This window comes from Mus pahari, chromosome 1 (assembly GCF_900095145.1).
Source record: "Mus pahari chromosome 1, PAHARI_EIJ_v1.1, whole genome shotgun sequence".
In the NCBI taxonomy this organism is placed as follows: domain Eukaryota; kingdom Metazoa; phylum Chordata; class Mammalia; order Rodentia; family Muridae; genus Mus; species Mus pahari.
In genome coordinates, this window is record NC_034590.1 from 121919050 (window position 1) to 121941415 (window position 22366).

The 22366-nt window shown below is 50.8% G+C and overlaps 1 protein-coding gene across 1 annotated transcript; it reads left to right on the forward strand.

The window, feature by feature from the left end:
* The first annotated feature begins 2294 nt into the window (after positions 1–2294).
* Fads3 (fatty acid desaturase 3) lies at positions 2295–18950 on the forward strand. Its single transcript, XM_021195106.1, has 12 exons — positions 2295–2710; positions 12759–12869; positions 13396–13593; positions 14484–14585; positions 14691–14813; positions 15070–15130; positions 15570–15646; positions 16056–16153; positions 16450–16546; positions 16686–16765; positions 16903–17028; positions 18589–18950. Exons 1-12 carry the CDS (start codon positions 2486–2488, stop codon positions 18638–18640), a joined length of 1350 nt encoding a protein of 449 aa, XP_021050765.1. The 5' UTR covers positions 2295–2485; the 3' UTR covers positions 18641–18950.
* Positions 18951–22366: the final 3416 nt, after the last annotated feature.

The window sequence follows — 22366 nt, forward strand, 5'->3', positions numbered from 1 at the left end:
GCCTCAGCTGCCTGGATTTGGGGATTTGGGGACAGACAATGGAGACTCAAGTTCCCCTAGCCCCTGACTCCTTCCCTATAAGTTTCAAGTTCTCTGGGGTCAGAGATGAGAGGGGGGGGGCGCCTAGGGATGACCCTAAGATCTACAGAGAACTAAAGTGGGAAGCTCTTTGTGTGGGAGGTGGAGAGAGGTTACTCATAGTTTAGGCTTTATGGGAACACACAGCTAGATACAGGTGGAAAGAGTCTCATACCACCTGTAGCCTCCAAGCTGGACTGAAATGGCCAGAGAGAGCAGCATGGTTAGGGCTTTATCCTTGGTTTATGCCCCCCCCCCCCGGTTTGCCCAGCCTCCACTTTGGTGCTAACCCCTAACTGCCTCCCATACCTGAGTCCAGGCCAAGATCCCAGGGAAGGAACCCTTGAATGACCCTTGAGCCAGCCACATCTTACTGAGAGGTGCTGAGAATGAATCAAGGGCCACACCCTATGAGCATCCAAGTTTGGATACAAGAGGTGTATTCCCTGGGAAGAGTAGGCTTTCTCTGTCCCAGTCCTCACTGTGACCATGTGGGGGCAGCACTATCTGCCATCCTCTTTGGCCAGGGTTCCTGTATCCTCAGGTGTGCAGAAGAAAACATGTTCCAGGATTTTGAAAAGCCTTCATAGAAAGGGATTGAACAGCTCCTGTTTGTGGCAGCATCTTGGGCTTGTTGGTCCTGGCTAAGCAAAGCAAGAGTTCCTCAAACTAGAGAGAACCAAGAGGCTCCTTTCTTCAAGCTCTGGTGTGCCTGGGATAGACATGTCATAGATTTCCCTTCTTTCTGAGTTCTGCAGCCCGAGACACAACAGCAGTAGATTGGACATGTTCAGAAAATAATTCTGGAAATCTCCAAAATGTAAGACTGGACTGTGACACCCTCCTCACTCTCCATGTGAAGGAGGCAGTGTGTATGTAGGCTGTCCCCGGTGTCACCTCTCCTCATCTCACAGGTCCCAGGTATCTCACCAACGTTCTTCATTCAGACTGTTGCTTGCCTCTTCTTTTCTCCTTGTCCTGTGTATTTAGGCCTGTAATAGTTGCATCTGGAGTGAATGCTTTTAGCCTTTTTTAGTCTTATTGTTCCCTAAACAATGCAGTGAACAATTATTTATAGACCATTTACATTACGTTAGACATCATGAGGAATTCAGAGATGGTTTAAAGTTCATGAGGGGATGTATGAAAGTTACATGCGTATACTGCTTTATATAGGCAAGAAGCACAGGTTGATTTTAGTATTCACAAGGGTGCCTTAGAGGTCAGATCACCTACAAATCCTTAGGTAGACCAAGAGGAAATATTTGCATGGAGAAAATACACTTTAAGGTTCTGAAAAGATTTGCTCCCAACCAACAGGTCTGCCTCACCTTTCTGCCCTGAGTCACACTAGGGTGGTGTGCGGGAGTCTGTTTTAACTAGCCCTCAAGGAAGTTCTGATGGACCTTCAAATTTGCCAGTTGTGAAAGCTTTTAACTTTTAATGTCTGTCTCAAAGTAACATCGTACAATTCGGAATGTAGTTACACTCTCAAGAGGATTTGAATTTAATAAGTCAAAAATGTGACACCATGAAGGGGGAGAATTGGGAGGTGGTAACAAGCAAGCCACCCATTGAAGACTGGACCATCCTTTCATCTCCTGAACGGCAGGCCTCCACGCAGCAGTGTGGTCTGCTCCTCCTCCAGTGGCCAACCTGGGCATCCCCAATCCTGCGTGCAGCCAGGAGAAGAGGCCATCTGCTCCAGCAGATTGCTTTAGATGGCTTTCTCTTTTCTTATGGATGTTGAGGGTTTACTGGGGGGATGAGGTCCATTGTTTGGAGGCTGTTGACAGTCACCCCAAGATAGTGTCCTCATTTCTAGCCACCTGGGATGCATGGCTAAAGACCGGTGACGTCCCTAACTGCATTTCTCAGCCTTTCAGGGCTCCGACTTGGGCTCATTTCGGGGCCCCTGCGGGTGTGCCTAGGCGCAGCGGCCTGCAGGACTCCCGTGAGCGCTGGGTCCCCATCCCCCGCCTTCTCCGTTGAGCCGAGAGTCCGAGAAACTGGGGGGCGGGACAGTGCCCCGGGGGCAGGGCCGGGCGTGGTGGCCCCAGGCCCTCGAGGGTGGGGCGAGCCCCTTCGCGACACCGCCCACCCCGGGCAGCCAATAGATGTGGAGACGCCGCGCCTGGATTGGAGCGAGAGCGGGACTGGCCAGCGCGGGGGCCGGGACGAGGGGCGGGCGAGGCGAGCGCTGTCAGCGCGGTTATAAGGGAGGGAAAAGTTCCCTGCGCGGAGAGCCGGGCAAGGCGCACGCTCGTACGGCGGCCGCAGCGGCAGGGCGGGGCCGGAGGGGCGGGCGGTAGCGGAGGAAGACCCCTGATTGCGACCTCGCCTCCCTCCGTGTCTCTCTTAGACCTCGGTCACGTACCGGGGTCCGGAGGACTTGTGTACAGCGGCAATGGGCGGCGTCGGGGAGCCCGGCAGGGGACCCGGGCCGCGGGAGGGGCCCGCACCGCTGGGGGCGCCCCTGCCCATCTTCCGCTGGGAGCAGATCCGCCAGCATGACCTACCAGGCGACAAGTGGCTGGTCATCGAGCGTCGTGTCTACGACATCAGCCGCTGGGCACAGCGGCACCCAGGGGGTAGCCGCCTCATCGGCCACCACGGTGCGGAGGACGCCACGGTAAGCTAACCCACAGCCGGCTGGGTGGAGCCTGGCACTAGCGGTGGGGAGGGAGACGTGGTTCATAGACTTGGAGTCTCATTCCACCTGCGGACCTTAGCATCCTTTTTGCTCTTTCTGACCTTTGACCCCTACTCCCGGGCTCCAGAATTGAGATGGAGCCTGAGGGAAGGAGTTCTCTTTCTTGCACGGAGGATGGGCTGTTGGGTCAGTCTGTGCAATAAATAGGTCTCAGGGAAGAATGGGCCCACAGAGGTGGGTGTGCCGTGAGGGGCAGATTCTGCCCCAGGTAAGTACCCTCACGGTTGTACTGAGGGTTTCATTTCTGCTCTGAGTCTCACAGACTATTATCTGGTGCTTCCAAGAGTCAGGGGCAGGGCTGGGTCCCTAGCGATAGGGATGTGCCATCAGAGACTGGGGGCTGGGCAGCAGAGCTTGGGCAGGGCCTGGAGGTCTGTGGCTTATCCAGCACTTGTGTAGCCTGTGCTGAGGGCCAGTGACTCACCTCTGTTGGGCTGGCAGCTACACGTGGGAAGACTTTGCCAGGCTGGGTGGGCCTCCACGGGAAGCACAGTCACTCCAGTCACTGACTAGCCCCTGGGGACTCTGGCTTCCCATTCTCAGTCCCTGTCTAGACAAGAAGGGATGTGACTGGCCTGAAGGACTATCTGGCTAGAGCCCAGTGGTAAAGCAATTTCCCAGACCCTTCCTCCTTCAGTCCCACTCCATGGACAAAGGTTGAGGCCATGGTGCTCTGCCCTCGACTATTCAAAATTGTAGGTTAGTCACATTGGGTACCCGGGAGATCTTTAAGATTGGAGGGAATGATTCTCTAGTGGAAGAACTTGGTGGCAGCAGAGGAGATTCTCTGTGTCCCAGGACTGTCATTGTCCCTCTCTCTCCTCCCGGATTCACTCCAGGCCACTGAGAGGGATAAGAATGATACAGTTCCTGAAAATCATCAACCTGTGGGCCATAGTGTGTGTGTGTGTGGGTGTGTGTGTGTGTGCATGTATGTGTGTGCCTTCCTTCTTTCTACCAGAGCATGATGGGCATGAGGTGCCACAGCCCCTCCCACTGAGCCCGGGCAGCCCTGTGAGGATCATGTTGTATAGTAGGACAGGATGCTGAACAGTAGAGGAGGACAGCAGAGAGCACTGACTGGTTTTTCTTGCTCAGGGTCAGCCAGGAGGCCCCTCCTACATGGGACTCCTAACTTTATATTTAGATCAGTGCCCTGAGACCTCCATCTAATGGTTTTGCTACAGCCACCATTTTGATTCACAGCCAGTAAGGTCTGTTAGGAAAACATCACTCTGCATCTTGTAGCAGGGTTCTAGCTCTGCCACTTAAGGTACTCAGAGGTAATTCCTCTGAACCTTAGCTTCCTCACTGGTCAGGTGGGAAGAGCTAGACTCTATAGCAAGCCAGCCAAGGGCAAGACCACACCTTGTCAACCATGCTGCTGTGTCCTAGTTGTTTGTTCAGTAACTGCTCTTTACTGGAGAATGCAGTGGGACAATCATAGCACTCCCAAGACTTTTCTGGGCGAGCTCGTCTATCTCTGACCCTGCCTGTAATAGGAATAGATTGCTATAGGCCCCAGGCGTTGGGGTAGAGTTGCTAAAAATACCTGGTGTACTCAAGTCTAAGGGCTGGGAGGGGTCTAGGTTCAGAAGACCCCTAGCCTTTGTCTGTGATGGACCCACAAGGAATACTAGGAGTTGAACCAATCCAGTGCCCCATGTGGTCAAGTCTAGATGCCAGGTATCCCATCCCAGATCCCGAAGCTCAGGTTAGGGGTGGGATGCGGCTGCCCACTTGCATCAGCCCAGCCACCCATCAGCTGTTCTCATGTCCAGGCAACAGAAGCTTTCCTGCCAGGAAATTTTCAGAGTTCTTGTGCCATGAAGTCAGCTTGTGGCCATCCTGGGATACAGAGCCTGTGCCCTAGGGAGAGTACTCTGGGCTCTGGGCCAGGTTTGTCTAAGAGTCATAGGCAACCCTGAGATGAGAAGAGGCAGCCAGAGAGGTCCAGCCCCTGCTGGTCATAAATATGTGAGAGCCACATACCAACCACCTACTATGTGCTAGATTCTAAATTAATGCTTGCTATTGATACTGTTTCTTAATCCTCAGGATATCTACCAGCCAGGCACTTTACTACTGTTATCCCACTTTACAGATGAGAAAAGAGAGGCAAAGAAACAGCGTAACTTGAAACTGTGGCAGCTGTGGGATTTGAATGCACAGCCACACTCTGCCCCACGCTGGTTCCTCCGTAGTGGGATTCCCTGAATCCACCCATGAATATCTCCTGTGTGTTCCTCCCCCACCCTCGCCTCTGCAGATGCAGCTGGGAACAAAACATTTTCAGGGAAGGAGCGTCCAACAGATGCCGAGGCTCAGAGGTGGGACCATACCGCCCATACCGAAGGAACAGAGCATGGCTGTGCTAGAGAGCAGTCACGGGGACGGGAGTCAGAAAGCAGACATGACGAGCTCACCGGATATTTTTGTTCTTAGAAGGACTTTGGTTTTATTCTAAAGAAGGAGGAGATCCTGGGCGGGCAGAGCAGGGAAGCCAAAGGGGTCTGATGTATGTTTAAAAGGATCTCAAAAGGGTGGGCTAGAACTTAGTTGGTAGACTGCTTGCCTAGTGCTCATGATGCCCTAGGTTCCATCCCTATTGCTGCATAAACGTGGTTATGGTGGCATCCACGTGTAACCCCTACAATTATGAGGTAGATACAGAGGATGTGGAGCTCAAGGTCACCCTAAGTATGAGGCAAGTGTGAGCCCAGTCTGGGACACAAAGGACTTTGTCTTCAAGTAAAAGGATCCTTGGGGCTAGAGAGATGGCTTAGTGGTTGAGTTCACGCTGCTCTTACAGAGGACCTGAGTTTCGTTCCCAGCACCCACATTGGGTGGGTCACAACCCCTTGTAACTCAGGCTTCAGGAGAGCCTCCATCTCTGGCCTCTGTGTGCACTGTCATTCATGTAGACATATTCTCCCCCCCCAACACACACACACACACACACACACACACACACATTCACATACACCTTTTAGAAGAGCAAAGGCTTTAAGGTAAGTAAGGTAAACAAGTTAAGGTAAGCAAGATGGGGACCTGCCCTCTCCTTGGGGAGAAAGTTCAGAACAAGTAACAGTGTAACTTGACTCTAGTTATATTTGAATGTAGCCAGGGTGGAAGGTCTGATATACGTGAATATTAATAGGATCACTAGTAGGGGACATTAGGATTATCTCTGTAAGCTGAGGATATGGCTAAGTAGTAGAGTGCTGGCTGAGCAGGCTCAAGGCCCTGGATTCAATCACCCAAGAGTGAAAAGTTTTAACAAAGGAGCAAACAACCCATTGAGCCCAGCATTATGGCGCAGTACCTGGGAGAGGTGGAAGCAGGATCGTGCAGAGTTGCATAACATCCTCAGTTTTGAAGCCATCCTGGACTACGTGAGATCCTCTATCAAAACCTCAAAATGCTCAGGTTATCTCTGTTACCTTTACACTCACCTCCCTCCTCCCTGCCCCCCACAGTGTGACAGGGATAAGAGTACTTTCATTTTGGGTTCACTGTGGGAAATGGTGATGGGCACCTGGGGGACTGGTTACCACGAGTAATGAAGCCCTGTTCTCAACTGGTGTGGTTATGGAGAAAGTGAGAAATTTCCCAGCAGTCCATGGTGCCCATTAGGTTGAATGAATCCAAGACCCAGCAGATTTGAGCCCCCTGGCATCCACCTTCTGCCCCTTGGGAATGACCTGAGCTAGAACTAGGGGTGACTAGCACCACCATCAGAGGCTATGCCATAGTAAATTCAGCCAACAGTTTTTAATTAGGCTGTGTTCTGAGAATTTTCGCTATACTAATTTACTTAATTCTTCTAACAACCTTGTGAGGTTGAGTCCTGTCTGTTGTGTAGATGAAGAGTTTGGTGCAGAAGGTAAGCAGTGTCCCAGCACCCTAAAACACGACCTTCAGCTCTGGGCTCAGGAGGGAGGGTGTGTGTGTGGATGGGAACTGAGAGGGATCAGAATTATGGACTATGCTCTGAGATTTGGGAGGCAGGATAGCCTCAACCACCCAGAACCAATGCCCACACCCTGTTCCTACCAACCACACTGGCTGCTTTGAAAACCCGACTTCAGCGAGTAGTCATTTTCTGGAGTCTGAGTGGGCATTTGTTTTGTTTGTTTTGTTTTGTTTTCTTCTGAGACAGAATCTCATTATGTGTCTCTGGCTGGCCTAGAACTCAGTATATACACTGCTCTGGCTTTGAAGTCATTATATATACACCAATCTTGTCTCAAACTCACAGAGTTTAATTGCCATCTCCCTCCTGAGTACTGAGATGACAGGTGCAAGCCACCACACCTCACTCAGGTCACATTGTTCTACAGGTGCCTCTGCAGGCCAAAGTGCCCACTCTCTCCCTGTGGGTGGTAGTCAGGATTGTGACTGGCAGGAATGTAGTGTGCAGAGGAGGGAATGAGGTTGACCTCAGAGTATCAGGCAGCCTCCCCATTCCTTTCCTGAGAGGGAAGGCTTCCCCTGTCTGCTTTTGGGTTCCTGATAAAAGAACCAGTGGTAAAGCCAGAGTTCAGTGGTAAAGAGGGGACCATGTGCCAGAAGGCTGGGTCATTTGCTGAGCCAGCAACATCTCTGAGGCCACGGGTTCTGGCTGGCAGATCAAACATAGTCCCACCCGTCACCAGGACAGCAGGGATGCCAAGGGGTCTGGGACAGACAGCTTCCCTTGGGCTGGGTTTTGCTACACAGACTAGAGCCATGGGTCCTGGTTACAGAGCTGTGTCCCTGCTTCCTTGTCTTTGCCTCGGTTTTTCCATCTATAAGGAGGGTTACAGACAATGTTTCCTCACTGGGCCTCTTGAAGGCAGTGCTGGGGAGAGGGTGGCAAGGAGCAATTGAGTGCAGAGCCTTGACTTTTCCTGTCTGTCCTCGATCTGGAGAGCGACAGAGGCAGAGATATCTTAGAGGCATCCTTGGAGACCCTATGCCCACCTCTAGTAAAGGTGTGGATGGGCAGCAAGTGTAGGCCTAGATCATCAGAGCTCCACCACCCCTCGCTGCTCCCCCACCTTCCTGGTTGATCTGGAATAGTCTCCATTCTTTGGCCAGAAACCAGAACTTCCTTCCTCCCCTCTCGTGCCTGGGGTAGAAGGAGGCTGACTCCCCCAACCTCCACCCTTCCTGTTCCTTAGCCTGAGATCTTGACCAAACACATCACAGTTTCACTTCTCCACTCATACCTGTAGCCTATGGCTGCCAGCAGCAGCAGGTGCATAGCAGGGCCCTGGGGCACATGGGAGAGCTGCTCAGTGGGGCTCATGTTAGCCCTTAAGCCCCTTCCAAGTGCTTTACCGGCCAAATCAGTTCTCCCAGCAGCTATCCTGTGAGACGTAGGTTAACGTTTTCCATCTTATTAAGAAGATGTGGAGGGAAGAGGGAAGCAAGCCTGTCTGGGGCTCCTAAATGGAATCACAGTTCCATCGCTGCAGGAGGGCTGGCACCAGACTGTACCCCACCTCCCCAGACTCCAGTCAGCTGCTACATGGAGCTCATAGTAAGGCTGGGGTCAGGCCACAGGTGCCAGGAGTCTGGACTTTGAAGTTTCCATATTCTGAGGGAGGGTGTGTGGGCAAGTTCAAACCCCAGCTCTGTCACTCCAAACTCTTCCACTGGGGACAGGTGTCTCAAGCAGGCTCACCAATGCTCACCTGAAAAATAGTTCACAGCCCTGCCCTGGGAGGTGGGGAGGGCTGGCTCTTGTCTACTTACTTTCATCTGCACCTGAAAACTTGCTCCAAGCCAGGTTACCGGGAACTTGGAATTGTTATTTTTGCTTGTTTGTTTGTTTTGTTTTAATTTTTTCTTAGATTAAAAAATTATGTGTACAGGTGTTTTGCCTGCACATATATATGTACATCACATGAATGTCTGTTACTTACATGTACACATGTGTGCAGAGGTCAGAAGAAGGTGTTGAATTCTTTGGAACTGTAGTTACTGATGCTTGTGAGCCACCACATGTAGGTTGCTGGAAACTCAACCTGGATCCTCTGCAAAACAAGCCATTGTTCTTAACCACTGAGCCATCTCTCTAGCCCGTATGGCATACCTTTTGACGCCAGCACTTTCTGTCCACTCTTATCTGAGACTTAATGAAAGATTTTCAATTTCATTCATTTTGACTCTTCTAAAATGTGTGTGTTGGGTGAGATCGCAAAGTTTGACACACATACCCCTTAACCTTTTTGAGTCTTCCCTTCTCCCTCACCCTTGGTCCTTGATCTTAGAAAAGGCTAGTTCAGAGGTCCTCAGCTTGTGGGTCGTGACCCCTTTGGGGGAGAAAAATGACCCTTTCACAGGGGTCACATAAAACCACCAGGAAAACACAGATATTTACATTATGATTCATAACAGCAGCAAAATTACAGTTATGAAGTAGCAGTGAAAATAAGTTTATGGTTGGGGCTCACCACAACATAAAGAACTGTATGAAAGGGTCACAGCATTAGGAAGGTTGAGAACCACTGGACCAATCCATATGACCCAAGCTAGCGTTCCAGGTAGTCCCTTGTTGGTACTCTGAGTCCAGGGACCACCCTGTGGGTGCTTCCTGATAACATAGTCTCTGAGCCCATCCAGTCCCAAGGCCCCAGCCTTCTGTCCAAGGGCCTAGGGCCACCTTCTTGTCCCCTTCCCACCACCACTGTGGAAATTTCAGACCTGGTCCCAAGGGACTCATACCTGCCCTATCATATTAGTGGGTTAAGCTTACTGGAACACCCTTGGGAGAGCCTGGTTCTGCTTACCTCCCTACTGTGCACACCTGTGCACACCTGTACAGGAGGCTGTATCTTTCATATGGTGTTCATATGGGCCATGACCCTAGGCACATTTCTAAGAGTCTGAATCTTTCTTGTTTACGTAGTGGGTGGTTCTGTGTGTGAGAGAGGTTGGGGAGAGGAGGGAGGAAGGAGAGGAGGGGGGAGGGAGAGAGAGAATCAATCTGTCTCTCTGTCTTTCCATGCCCTAGGCTCTGTGCCCAGATGGGGAAGTTTAAAATCACCACCAGCTTTAGGGAATTCTGGCACTTGATACAGCAAGGAAGAACCCTGAGAGTATTATGCTATGTGAAATAGGCTAATCACTAAGGGACAGATGCTGTCTGACTCCATTTAAGTAAGGTTCCTGGAATAAGGCTAGAGCCATGTAGAAGGAGAAGGAGTTTAATGGGTATAGCATTTCATCTGGGGAAGAGGAGACAATTCTGAAGATAGATGGCCACACATCAGCAGGAAGGTCTTGTAATGTCCAGTACCTTACACCTAAGAGTGGTAAACTGAGGTGTGCTTTACAGATGATGATGATGATGATGCCGCTGCCGATGACAACAACAACAACAACAATAATAAAGGCTGAGGATGCAGCTCACTCAGTTGGTAGCATGCTGCCTAGCACCCACAGATCCCTTGGGTTCAAACCACCAGTGGTGGTGTACACCTGTAACCCCAGCACTCAGAGACAGGTGAATCAGAAGCTTAGATTCATCCTCTGCTACATATTTATTTCAAGGCCACCCTGGCTATGTGTGACCCTGTCTTAGAAACAGAGATAGCAATGAAATTTGTGCTGAGCAGTCCGGTTTCAGAAGGGTCCTGAAATCAGGAAGTAGAGGCCACTGCAGGAGGATGAAATGGCTCAAAGTCACATGGAAATGGGGTCAGCAGAACCCCAAGACCAATCCCTAGTGAGCCTGGGCCCAGGCTGCTTCCTGTGAAACCCCATTTTCCCATCTCTCTCTGCCCTCTTCCTGTGTCCCTGCCCCTCCTTCATCTCCAGAGGAAATGAGGGCTATGCTTTTATAACTCTCATAGCTTGTGAGCCCCAGGGAACCAGGCAGCCCAAGTTATTTTGGAAGCCACACCCTCCTAGAACCCCAGCCCCTGCCTTGGGACAGTGACCCTAGCATGGACTAGATGTAGCCTCTAAATAGTATCCTTCCTCCAAGGACTCCTCAGAAATGTCCTGGCAGTAACTATGGGGGCTACAGGGTTACAGTCATTTTCAGCTTCATGTTATTTTAAAATTGTTTTTATTACTTTCTCCCCTCTTCCCGTGTGTGTGTGTGTGTGTGTGTGTGTGTGTGTGTGTTTTGTATGCATGTGGGTATAACCCATGTGTGTAGAGGCCAGAGGAGGACATTGAACATCCTGTTCTTTCATCTGTCTCATTGACCCATCCTCCTGTTTCTGTCCTCCACCGGCTTCTGCCCCAGGGCTGAGTTACACACTTACACAGTTATGCTCAGATTTCTATCTGGGTGATAAGGATTTGCACTCAGGTTACATGCCTTCCTAGCAAGCGCTCTTCCCATGGAACCATCTTTTCAGCCTTTTATTTTTAATAGACACTTAATAAGAGCTCTGTTCCTGGGGCCAGTGGGGTATTTCAGCACCCATCTCCAGTGTACAATGGTCAGGGTGATTAGCTTGATGACTACAGTGGGGTGACTGTAGTTAACAAGGTCATTTCTGTCTCAACCTACACAAGCTGGTCCAAGACAATAGGAGGCTGCTGTTCTTTGTCAGACTTCTGCAAAGGTATTTCCTTTTAGCATCTTGGAAGGGCCCCTAATCTCCTTTCCCAGGGCCATGGGGACAATGTCATCCAGTCACCTGCTCAGCTTTTGAAATCGTAACAGTAAAAGTCAGAAGAGCAGCTGTGACCAATAAATGGGCAAGGTGTGATATCATATACAAACAATAAATGGTGTAAGTAAGATGCAAGAATAAGCCTGAAACAGGAAGGACAGGGAGCCTGGCCACCTTCTCCTTATCAGCCGTCTTCTCTCTCTCTTTTGCCTGTTTCCTGTATTTCTCCTCACCCCTGACCAATTATTATAGAACGTGTCAGGCTTCTCTGTTCTTAGAGGATACACACTATCTGCTGAGAATGCACCTCAGCTGGTAGAGTGCTCCATCACTCATGGAGGTCCTGGGTTCTGTTGAGTACTCATGTGAACTGGGTGGGCGTGGTGGTGCATGCTTGTAGTTCCAGCACTGGGGAGATTGAGACAGGGGGATCAGTTCAAAGCCATTCTCTCTTGCGCTATTTAGTGACTTGGAGGCCATCCAGGGCTATAGGAGACCCTATTTCCAAAGATAAATGACAAATCAAGTGTGACTGCTTAAATAACTTCCTTGCATAAACCCAAGACCTCAATGTGTACGGCCCACCATTGACCCACCCCAAGTGGCTCTGAGGTCTCCAATGGCAAGTCTGCACACACACACACACACACACACACACACACACACACACACACACACACACATTTTGCCCACTGTTATGGTGATGAGAACTGAATAAAGTTAACATCTGTGAGCCAAATCTTGTTTTATATGCTGTAAAAAAGGCTGTGGCACACAGAAAGCCTGTTCATGGATGGACTCAGTCTTTCTGGAGTTCTTTCAGGCATATTGAGAGGAGAACCCAATACTTGATGAAGCAGACAGGGCATGGCAAATGAGTGGTGTTAAACAGGGCCTGGGAGGACTAGAGAGGGCTCGTAGGTAAGGCTCACTCTCCTGGTCTTGTATCTATGACTGCCCAACATCTCGTTGACTTTCTGTCTGTTCTGTCTGTCTATTGACAGCCCCCTCCCACCCCCACCCCCTGTTTTTTTCTTTTTTTTAGTTTTAAAATTTAGATTTATCCAACGTTTGTGTGTGAGTGCTTTGCCTGCATGTAACACATGCATGCTTAGTGCCCACAGAGGTGAGAAGAGGGTGTTGGACCCCCTGAAACAGGAGTTCCTAGTGGTTAGGAACCAGCGTCTGGGTGTTGGGAGTCTCACCTAGGCCGTCTGCAAGAGCAACAGATACTCTCTGATCCACTGGGCCGTCTTTCCAGCCCCTCGGTGGCTTCTTCACTCTGTTCCTATTGGTTCTTCCTGGGTGCTACAGAAGCTGTCCGCTGACTGTCTGTTCCCCTTCAGGATGCCTTCCACGCCTTCCACCAAGATCTCCATTTTGTGCGCAAGTTCCTGAAACCCCTGTTGATTGGAGAGCTAGCCCCAGAGGAACCCAGCCAGGATGGAGCTCAGAATGTGAGGGGACAGCTGGAGGGCTTGGGGACATTGCCTGTTGACAATAGCAGCTTGTTCTGTATTACTATTGGGGGATGCAGGGTGGGGCTGGGCCTGTATCCCCCTTTGGGGTCACAGTCAAAAGTGAATTCATAGCAATGTTCTGTAGAAGTAAGGATTCTAAATCTGACTTAACTAGGAGAACTTGCTGTGGGTCTCCAGTGAGGTCTCTTTCTGCTCCAGACACATTGGAAATTTGCCCCTGCCTCCAGTTCTACAATGAGGATATTTTCGAGTCTTAAAGGTTTCCTCTATTGGCTCTGATTTTCTCTGCTTATTACCCACCCCACATCTTTGGGGCCAGGGAGAGACTTAGCTACAAGCTAGTTCCCCAGGCCATATACATAGCATACCCTGTCTGGTGTTATTGTTCTTCCATCTATCACCCAGGAATGGGAAGTGGGATGGCTTAAGGATGCAATGGTAAACTTCTGGGGACTACTGCAGTCCCTGCTTCCTCATCTGCTGGACTGCTTCCCTGCCACAGGCCCAGCTGATCGAGGACTTCCGAGCCTTGCGCCAGGCAGCTGAAGACATGAAGCTCTTTGAAGCTGATACCACTTTCTTTGCACTCCTGCTGGGCCACATCCTGGCTATGGAGTTGTTGGCCTGGCTTATCATCTACCTCTTGGGCCCTGGCTGGGTGTCCAGTATCCTTGCTGCCCTCATCCTGGCCATCTCTCAGGTAACTACGCAGCAGATGCGGGGTCCAGAACACGTGGAAACTCAGGACAGTTTTCTTAAGGATGAAAGAATGGATTGGTAAATGGATGAATGAGAAAGTGAAATGCCAGAGACCCTTAAGATACACTAGATCCAGAACGCCACAGTCCAGCCCTATGTGTGACACAACTTGTGTAGGTAAAGAAAAGAATGATCCTGCCTATCATGAAGGTCATGGCTAACACTCCTGTGACAAAAGACAGATTAGCAAGAGAAAAACTTTAGAAAATTTATCTGATCATAGTCTTGTGTGACACAGAAGCCCTCGGATTAAAGAATAAAAGGTCAGAGTGAGTCATCTATTATTTCTTTAGCATGTATGCTCTATAAAGCAGGAACAATCTGTAGGAATGGGAGCAGACACAGAAGGTCTATGGGATGGAAACAGACTGGCTCAGAACCCTGGCAAGGCCTGTCTGCTCAGAGTCTTCTTGACCTCTTTCTGAGGCCTTCTTCCTTCCCAGGTGTGGGATGGAACACTTTTTGAAATGGGTCCGATGAGCTCTTATCAGACGAGATAGCCCTTCTTCACGGTCATCGCCAAGGTAAAAGAGAAAGTTAGAGCAGTGAGTTTAGGCCTTGAGGAAGAAGAACTCTTGTGTCTATGGCCTGCTTCAGGTCGGGTAGAGGTCCTGTTGTTTGCCTTGGGGAATCCAGGGGAGCAGGAACAGAAAGTTTGCTTCTGAAGCCATTATTCAGAGGTATGATGTTTCTGAGCCCTGACATCTGTATGCAGGCACACCGCCAAACTCAATTGCGTTGGTCCAGCTAAAGAGGCAGCTGGTTTCAGTAAAGCATCAGTAGTAGGTGGAACACTAATAGTGGGTTGACTTCACCTACCCTTCTCCCCAGGCCCAGTGCTGGTGTCTGCAACATGATCTAGGTCATGCTTCCATCTTCGCTAAGTCCAGGTGGAACCATGTGGCCCAGCAGTTCGTGATGGGGCAGTTGAAAGTGAGTGTGGAGCAGGGCGGGCATCTGTGCTGGATCTGTTCAAGTGTGTGGGTACCAAGTCGGAGCCCAGCCTAACTCTGTCCCTGAGATCCCTTCTCCCCACAGGGCTTTTCTGCCCACTGGTGGAATTTCCGCCACTTCCAGCACCATGCCAAACCCAACATCTTCCACAAGGACCCAGATGTGACTGTCGCACCTGTCTTTCTCCTGGGGGAGTCATCTGTGGAGGTAGGTGGGATGGGACATGAGTACTTTCAAGAGAGGCCTGCAGCTAAGGGGCCTTGGCAGGGACTGAGACCTCATGCTTGCCCCCCAGCTAACCCTACCTTCTAGCTCCAGTTCCAGTCCTTCCCCCACCTCCTAGCCACCTGGGGACGAGTGGCTCAGGGGCTAGAATCTAGAGTTGCCTTTGACCTTGGCCTCAGCCAGTCCCCTGATCTTGGCCTGGAGAGCTGTTCTCCCCAGCTGACGCCTGTCTCCACAGTATGGCAAGAAGAAACGCAGATACCTGCCCTACAACCACCAGCATCTATACTTCTTCCTGAGTGAGTACATGTTGGCCCTTTGGGATGGGAACATGGCAGGGCTTACGCCTCAGCCTAGGCTGCCTACCGAAGGCTCCCAGCCACCTTCTGCTCTGGCTGTCCTCTTTCCCACCCTCCCTAGAGTCCCTCTGCCCTCAAGTCAGGGTTGTCAGGAGTCCTAGAGTCTTTTGTAATTGCCTCTGCAAACAGGGGCAGGGTAGGCTCAAGGGCAGGAATGTGTAAGGCTGGTTCCTTACCTACACAAGGGACAAAGTAGGTGGGAGATGGCCAAGAGCCAGCCAGCAAGGGACTGAGTATGAATAGGGCCTTGTGGGAGCTGTGAGCCCAGCTCAGTGTGAGGCGAGCACTTATATCCTATGGGTGTTCCTCTTCTTCTCCACCCACACCACTTGGGTAACCCATCCCTGTTCCCGCATGCCCTTGTGTTCCCTTCTTGCAGTTGGCCCACCTCTGCTCACCTTGGTGAACTTTGAAGTTGAAAATCTGGCGTACATGCTGGTGTGCATGCGGTGGACGGTGAGTGGGTGTACTGCTCAGGACCCCAAGCATGTAGCTTTCTGGGAGAGCGCTTCAGAAGAGAGCACTCTCCATCCCTGAGGGTGAATGAGTGTATGTGCGTGCACTGATGTGATTTCTATGTACTGTGGAGGAGCGCCCCGTCCCCTTCCTGGGTAAAATCACTGGATTGACTGCCAAGCATCTGTGTCTCGGGCACAGGCTACCCTAATGCACCCTTCAAGGTCACTGCCACGGTCAGTCCTACCTGGTGTGGACCCCTGTTCTTTTACTCAGCCATAGTAGCAGAAGCCCACTGAGGGGCAGAACCCTGAAGCAAATAAGAGTTGAATGAGTCCAGCCCTTCCTCCTGCCTCCCAGGTCCCCAACCCATGGAGGCCACTCAACACTGCCTCTGTCCTCCTCGCAGGACTTGCTGTGGGCTGCCAGTTTCTACTCCCGCTTCTTCTTGTCCTACTCTCCCTTCTATGGTGCCACTGGGACACTGCTTCTCTTTGTTGCTGTCAGGTATGGCCAGATTCAGAGTGACGGGGAGTAGGGGGGTCTCACACAGGTGGCAGGGGACTTTGACCACAGCCCTCCTTGTTCAGTCTGTTGTCCCTCTGCAGGATGGGTGGCAGTACCACCTTTTCAAGTGGCTGATGTACATAATCAAACACTAGCAGAATGGCCAGACCCTGGGGCTGGCAGGTCTGAGGAAACAAGCTTGGCTTGGCCATGGCTCTGTGGGTGACCCTCTTGAGAAAGGTGGGCATGGGCTTAGCCTCACTAAGGACACTGCAGTACTGAAGCCTTCCTCACAGGGTGCTGGAGAGCCACTGGTTCGTGTGGATCACACAGATGAACCACATCCCCAAGGAGATTGGCCACGAAAAGCATCGGGACTGGGCGAGCTCTCAGGTAGGAACTGGAGAGCCTGGTGGGAGGATATGCCAGCCGGGGAGTCGGACTGGTAGGCCCTGCTGAGGCTGTCAGGTGGTGAGGTCAAGGTTCTAAGCCAGCCTCTCTCTCTCACTTGCACCTTTCCTGACCCTGGCAGCTGGCAGCCACCTGCAATGTGGAACCTTCGCTCTTCATTGACTGGTTCAGTGGGCACCTCAACTTCCAGATTGAGCACCAGTGAGTGTGGCCCAGAGGGTTTGCTGGGTGTGGGGTGAGGCCAAAGCCAGGGCCCAGGACTCCCCTTTGTGGGGGTCCCTGGAAGATGAGGTGAGGCATGGATCAGCTCCCTACTCAGATCTGGCCTGCCCTTCCAGCCTCTTTCCCACGATGCCAAGGCACAACTACCGGAGGGTGGCCCCCCTGGTCAAGGCATTCTGCGCCAAGCACGGCCTCCACTACGAGGTGAAGCCTTTCCTCACCGCCCTGGTGGATATTATTGGGTAAGGCTGTCCCTGGGCCCCTCCGGTTGCACGTACTCGTCTCTCCAAAGGCTCCATGTTCACTCCTGTACTGACCTTCTGTATGCCTGCCCTCAGAGGGGGCCCTTCCTAAGAACTGACTCCCTAGAGCTTTCCTGATTAGCCAGTGCTCTCCTTTCCCCACAGCATGGAGGACTGACTCATGGAGTTCTACAAATATGGCAGTGAGTCAGACAGTCTGAGAGGTTCCTGTGTCCTGGGGGCTGGAGCCTATGTTCTAGTAGAGGAAACAGAAAACAAGCAGCTATAGGGCTGGGGAGAGGGGTCAGTGGGTAAAGTACTTTCCTTGTAATTGATGAGGACCTGAGTTCGAATCCCCAGCACCCATGTAAAAATCCAGGAATGGTGGCATGTGCCAGTGCTGTCATCCCAGTACTGGGAGGCAGAAACAGGAATCCCTGGGACTTACTGGCCAGTGAGCTTTAGGTTTAGTGAGAGACAAACACACATACACACATACACACACATTGAGTGGGACAAGAGGGAGTGTTAGTGATTAGACAAACACTCGTTTAACCAAGGAGTACATGACAGAACATGAGAACCATTTTTTCTTTTTATGTTTATTTATTTATTTATTTATTTATTTATTTATTTATTTATTTATTTTTTGTTTTTCGAGACAGGGTTTCTCTGAATAGTCCTGGTTGTCCTGGAACTTTGTAGACCAGGCTGGCCTCAAACTCAGAAATCCACCTGTCTCTGCCTCCCAAGTGCTGGGATTAAAGGCGTGTGCCACCACCACCCAGCATATGAGAACCATTTTAACAACACAACGAGAATGAAAACCTAGTGTGGAGGCAGGAGAGGGGATGTAGAGGTCAGGCAGAGTGTGGTATTGTTTATGGCACAGCAGGTGTAAAGTATGGCAAAGCTGATGTGCGAGCAGAGGCGAGAAGCAGGGAGACAACTGGCCACTGGGTAGAAGGGACCTGGCTGAAGAGCATTCCAGATAGAGGTCCTGGGGCAGGAGTGTGCTGATTTGTGGGAGGGCCACTAAGTGGAGGAGAGACCACCTGGCTTTCAAATGTGGCAAAGATTCCCTAAATGGACATGTATTCTGAGCAAAGGAGAAAGCAGAAATGATAAAACTAAAGTGCTTGCTCTTGTCTGGGATCAGCCCCCAGGAGTAGCCTTGGAAGCGGGAACAGAGGTTGGATACTCAACCCGCAGACATCTATGTAGTGTTCTTTTCCTGGCTTCTATACTTGTCTTTGGCATCCTGATGGAGCAGCTTCTGTGTCCCACGTTTTTTGGGTTGCAGAGTCCAACAGGGAGAGGCAACAGGGTGATCGATGGCCAGGCCCACTGAGGCTCACAACTGGACTTGGCCACCTGCCATTCGCCTCCTTGCTGCAGTCCAGATTCCACTCTGGTTAATGAGTACCTGGCCCCACACAGCTGCCTGTCCCAGGGGGGATGGGAACTCACAGGAATGTCTTCCCTCAACACTCCTTATGGGACACAGGGGGATACTAATACCTTCCAGTTGAGTCCCTGAACCCCATCCCCACCTCTCAGGTCCCTGAAGAAGTCTGGCGACATCTGGCTGGATGCATACCTCCATCAATGAAGGCAGCACCCTCATGGGTGGTGAAGGGGGTAAGGGTCCAGACTCCAGCAGTCACCGAGTCACTGGGCAAGATTGACAGTCATCCTCACCCCCTGCTGGGGCAGCCTGTCTGCCTGCCTGGTCCTGCTGGCTTTCCTCAGTCCTCAGCATTTTCTGTTCAGGAACCCTATGGCCATGGCACATGTCCAACAGGACCAGGGGTGGAGGGAACATACTTAAAATGACATGGTGAGCATAGCATGTTTTCCTAGAGCAAGAACTGGAAGGAAAACTTGTTATTTTTATATAAAAAGCAACCCAAACACATGGAGCCAAGTGTTGGACTTTCATAAATGTTGGAGCCAAATCTGCTTCAGACTTGGTGGAGGGGGCATCAGTGTGAAGCTGGGATGGAATGTAAGGAGTTCCTCTCTACCCGGGGTGCGCTGGGTCATGGAGGCAGCAGCTACTCTATCTTGGCTCTACCCCATGGTTTGTTCCTACACTGAGCAGCATCCGGGGGTGGGGGGGTTATGTACTCAAGAGCCTATGGTTAAGGATCACACCTGCAGGAGCCTCTGGATTATGGGATGGGAAAGCCTATATGTCTGTACTGGCTTCCTATAGTCCTCTATGCAGGAGGGCCCAGGAGTGGGAGCTCTGCTACACTTGACATTGCACAACAGTTGTAGTGCTGAATACTCAGAGGCTCAAGTGTGGCCATTCTATTTAAATAGTCCTTTAAATCTAAGGACTATTTCTTGAGCAGGAACTAACCTCTCACTTGGCCTCAGGATCTTCATCTGGACAATGGGTACAGCTGACAGTTGACTGCACTATCAACCTTTGAACAGCTCAAGGCAGAAGTTTTGCTTTATCTTCCTTCTCTCCAAAGTGTTAAGGATGCTCCCTTCAAGCTAAGCACTGCAGTCTGGGAGGGCATCCCTTCCCTAGTGCTAAAAAACATCCAACTCAGTGCTGTAGGCATACTAGTACTAGGCAAGTACTCCGCTACTGACCTAAACCCAAGTTTGGTGAGAGAGGAGAGGGGACAGTGGACTCTTTTCAGCCCCAGCACCGACACCCCATGGCTCCAAGCTGGGCTACAGATCTTTAAAGAGGTCTCAGAAGCTTTAGGCTGTAGCAATCCCAGCAGAGATGCTAAACTGAGGTCTCATCACCAGCTGTGGGGACTACCCCGCCCTCTCCCCACTCCCTGTGACCTCCTTGCCTAGGGAAGTACCAGTAGAAACCTCCTGGATAAAGCAAGGGAAGCAGACGTCCCATCAGCTGCTGCGCCCCTACCTTGTTCTGTTCCGTTCAGCTTCTGCCTCCCTTTCCCTGGGGTTAGGTGGATGGGGATAAGTCATGTATCTGCTAGGACTGAAGGCTGCTTGACCTCAAGGAAGGAATTCAAGCTCTTAAAGCATCACTTCCAACGTGGTAAGAAATGAAAAGGATGCCCTAGGAAGGCTCATGCCAAAAGGCAGGCGCAGAAGTGTATTTCAAAGCTTTATGCGTATGTCCCCGTGCCTCTGGGCTGAACTGTTTTGTTCTCTGAGGCAAGCCCTTTGCTTTCTCTGGACTTTATTTTCTTCCTCAGGTAAGGACTGACATCCCTTGAAAGGCACTTCTAAGCCCTGTACATATACTTGTAATCCAAGGTACTTAACAGAAGGATCACAAGTTCAAAGGCAGCCAAGGCGACTTAATAAAATACTGTTTGAGACGATAATCATAAATATTTTAGGGGCCTGGGGATGTAACTCAGTAGGAAGACTTCTAGCATGTGTATGCTCTGAGTCAAGCTCTAACACACACCCACACATACCACTACTTCTTGCCTCAAAAGCAAATTCCTTATACCCAGAGTGTATCACACCGTCTTTTTGTACTTCTGTTCCCTGAAGGAAGTCCCCTTTCCCATCCAAACTTTGATGATCCTAATACCACATAGGTATGTCCGATGGGGGGAGGGGGCATTCCCTCAGCATACTGTCTGGAAGCACTTGGTCTCCACTCTGGCAGTCAGATTTCTGTTGGTGTCTCAGACATGCTTAGGGATGTGCCTGCTCAGAGGAATCAGCCAGCCTGCAGCACCACCCACGGGTATCCACATGACTGCAGCGTGGACTGTGTTTCATGCTGCCCCTAGTGGAAGCCATGGGGAATGTGCTTTCTCCCTCCAAATCCTGAGTTATATAATAAAATACCCTGCAGAGACCCCTGCCTTTAGGGCTCTTCCTTCTACACGGAGCCCATTACTGATAGATCATCTTTGTCCCATTCTCCCCTCATCTATGCTATATCTCCTGGCAGTGGGTCACCTCCACTCACCTGAGTCCGTCTTCCTGTAGAGATCACAGACCACACTTAGCAAGAGGACAGGAAAAGGCCGTGGTAGTACCTTTGAAAGACCCCACTGTCTCCCTTTCTGTTTTCTATACAAGAGTCCTGAGTCCAGAAAGAAAGGTTCCAAAGGGAAGTCATGGCTTGTTTGTCCTTTCAGTCAACCAATAGCTAAGAGACTTCAGTGGCCAGCTCCCACAAACCAGCCTCTGCCTTTGTGGGTGCGGCTGGCGGTGGGGAGATAAAGGCCTTGCGAAAGAACGATGTGTAAACATACCGTGTCCTTAAAACATACTGTGTTCTTAAAGACATCAATACTTTCCAAGCCCTGTTTCCTGTTACTAGCTCTCTTAGGCATTATTAGCTCTTGAACCAAATGGTTTGAAGCAAAACCCAAGGGCCTTCCAAGTCCAAAAAGAAAGAAAAAGAAAAAGGCTTGATGCTGGCAGGAGGGGGTGGGGCCACTGTGAAGTCCTAAGACACTGGGCGGTTTTATGTTTCAATTATCAGTGAACCCAGTCTGACTAGAAATTGCAGTCCTGCCGATCAAAAGAACACCAGTGTCCAGATCCTACAGCAAGTCTTTTCCTCCAGCCCATTTGCAGGTCACCAGATGACCTGCTGGGACCCACTGCTGTGTGATCAATCCCATAGCAGCTGTCTTCTGTGTAGTCCTGTCCAGCGCAGCATCGCCAAGCCAGCTGAGCCACAACAGGCCCAAGGCATGGTAGCCCAAGTGGCTGTCATCTCTCTCTGTTCCTTTACCTTCTTGCCTGAGGCCTTCCCCTCCCTCCCAGTGGCCCGGAGGGCTCCCATGGGGTCAGCTGGACATACAAGGAACCAGTCAAACTGCTGATAACCTCTGGGCTTCTAGTTATACACACAGATAGACACGCACAGATGTCCAAGGTGCTCCAACAGCCCCAAAGACACCTATGAGTCTGGTGTCTGGTGTCTGCTCATACTACCTCAAAGATGGTATGGTTTTGGGTTTTGTTTTCAATAGCACCCCATGCCTTATCATCTCCTCCACCTGAACTAACTGCCCCACAGCCTGCCTCTACCCACGGGGCCTTCTGTACAGTATGACATTTGGTATGATGGGGTAAAGGGGAAGAGATGGCCAAGCCAACTGGGTTAGAAGAAAGTATTCCCCATGCATGCTCTGATTGATCTGCTGTCACTGTACTGCCTCAGGGTGACAGCTCTCTGGTGTCAGCTTCTTGGCCTGTAAGATGGGTTTCATTAGGCTGGGCTTTGAATATTAGAGAAGTCCATGACTTTGTTAGGGACAGAACCCACCCCACAACTTTGGGGATACTGGCCAAGAGCCTCAGTTGAGCACTGTAACAAGAGAGGAGCTATTCATGTAGAGAGCAGGAATGGATGTCCTCTGCT

What these genes read in the sequence shown, in the direction of transcription:
- Fads3 (XM_021195106.1), top strand. Translation starts at nt 2,486, where the DNA reads ATGGGCGGCGTCGGGGAGCCCGGCAGGGGACCCGGGCCGCGGGAGGGG. An exon ending in TGGTGTGCATGCGGTGGACG is followed by an intron (nt 15,647 to 16,055) that starts GTGAGTGGGTGT and finishes TCCTCCTCGCAG; the next exon opens with GACTTGCTGTGGGCTGCCAG. An exon ending in CTTCTCTTTGTTGCTGTCAG is followed by an intron (nt 16,154 to 16,449) that starts GTATGGCCAGAT and finishes CCTTCCTCACAG; the next exon opens with GGTGCTGGAGAGCCACTGGT.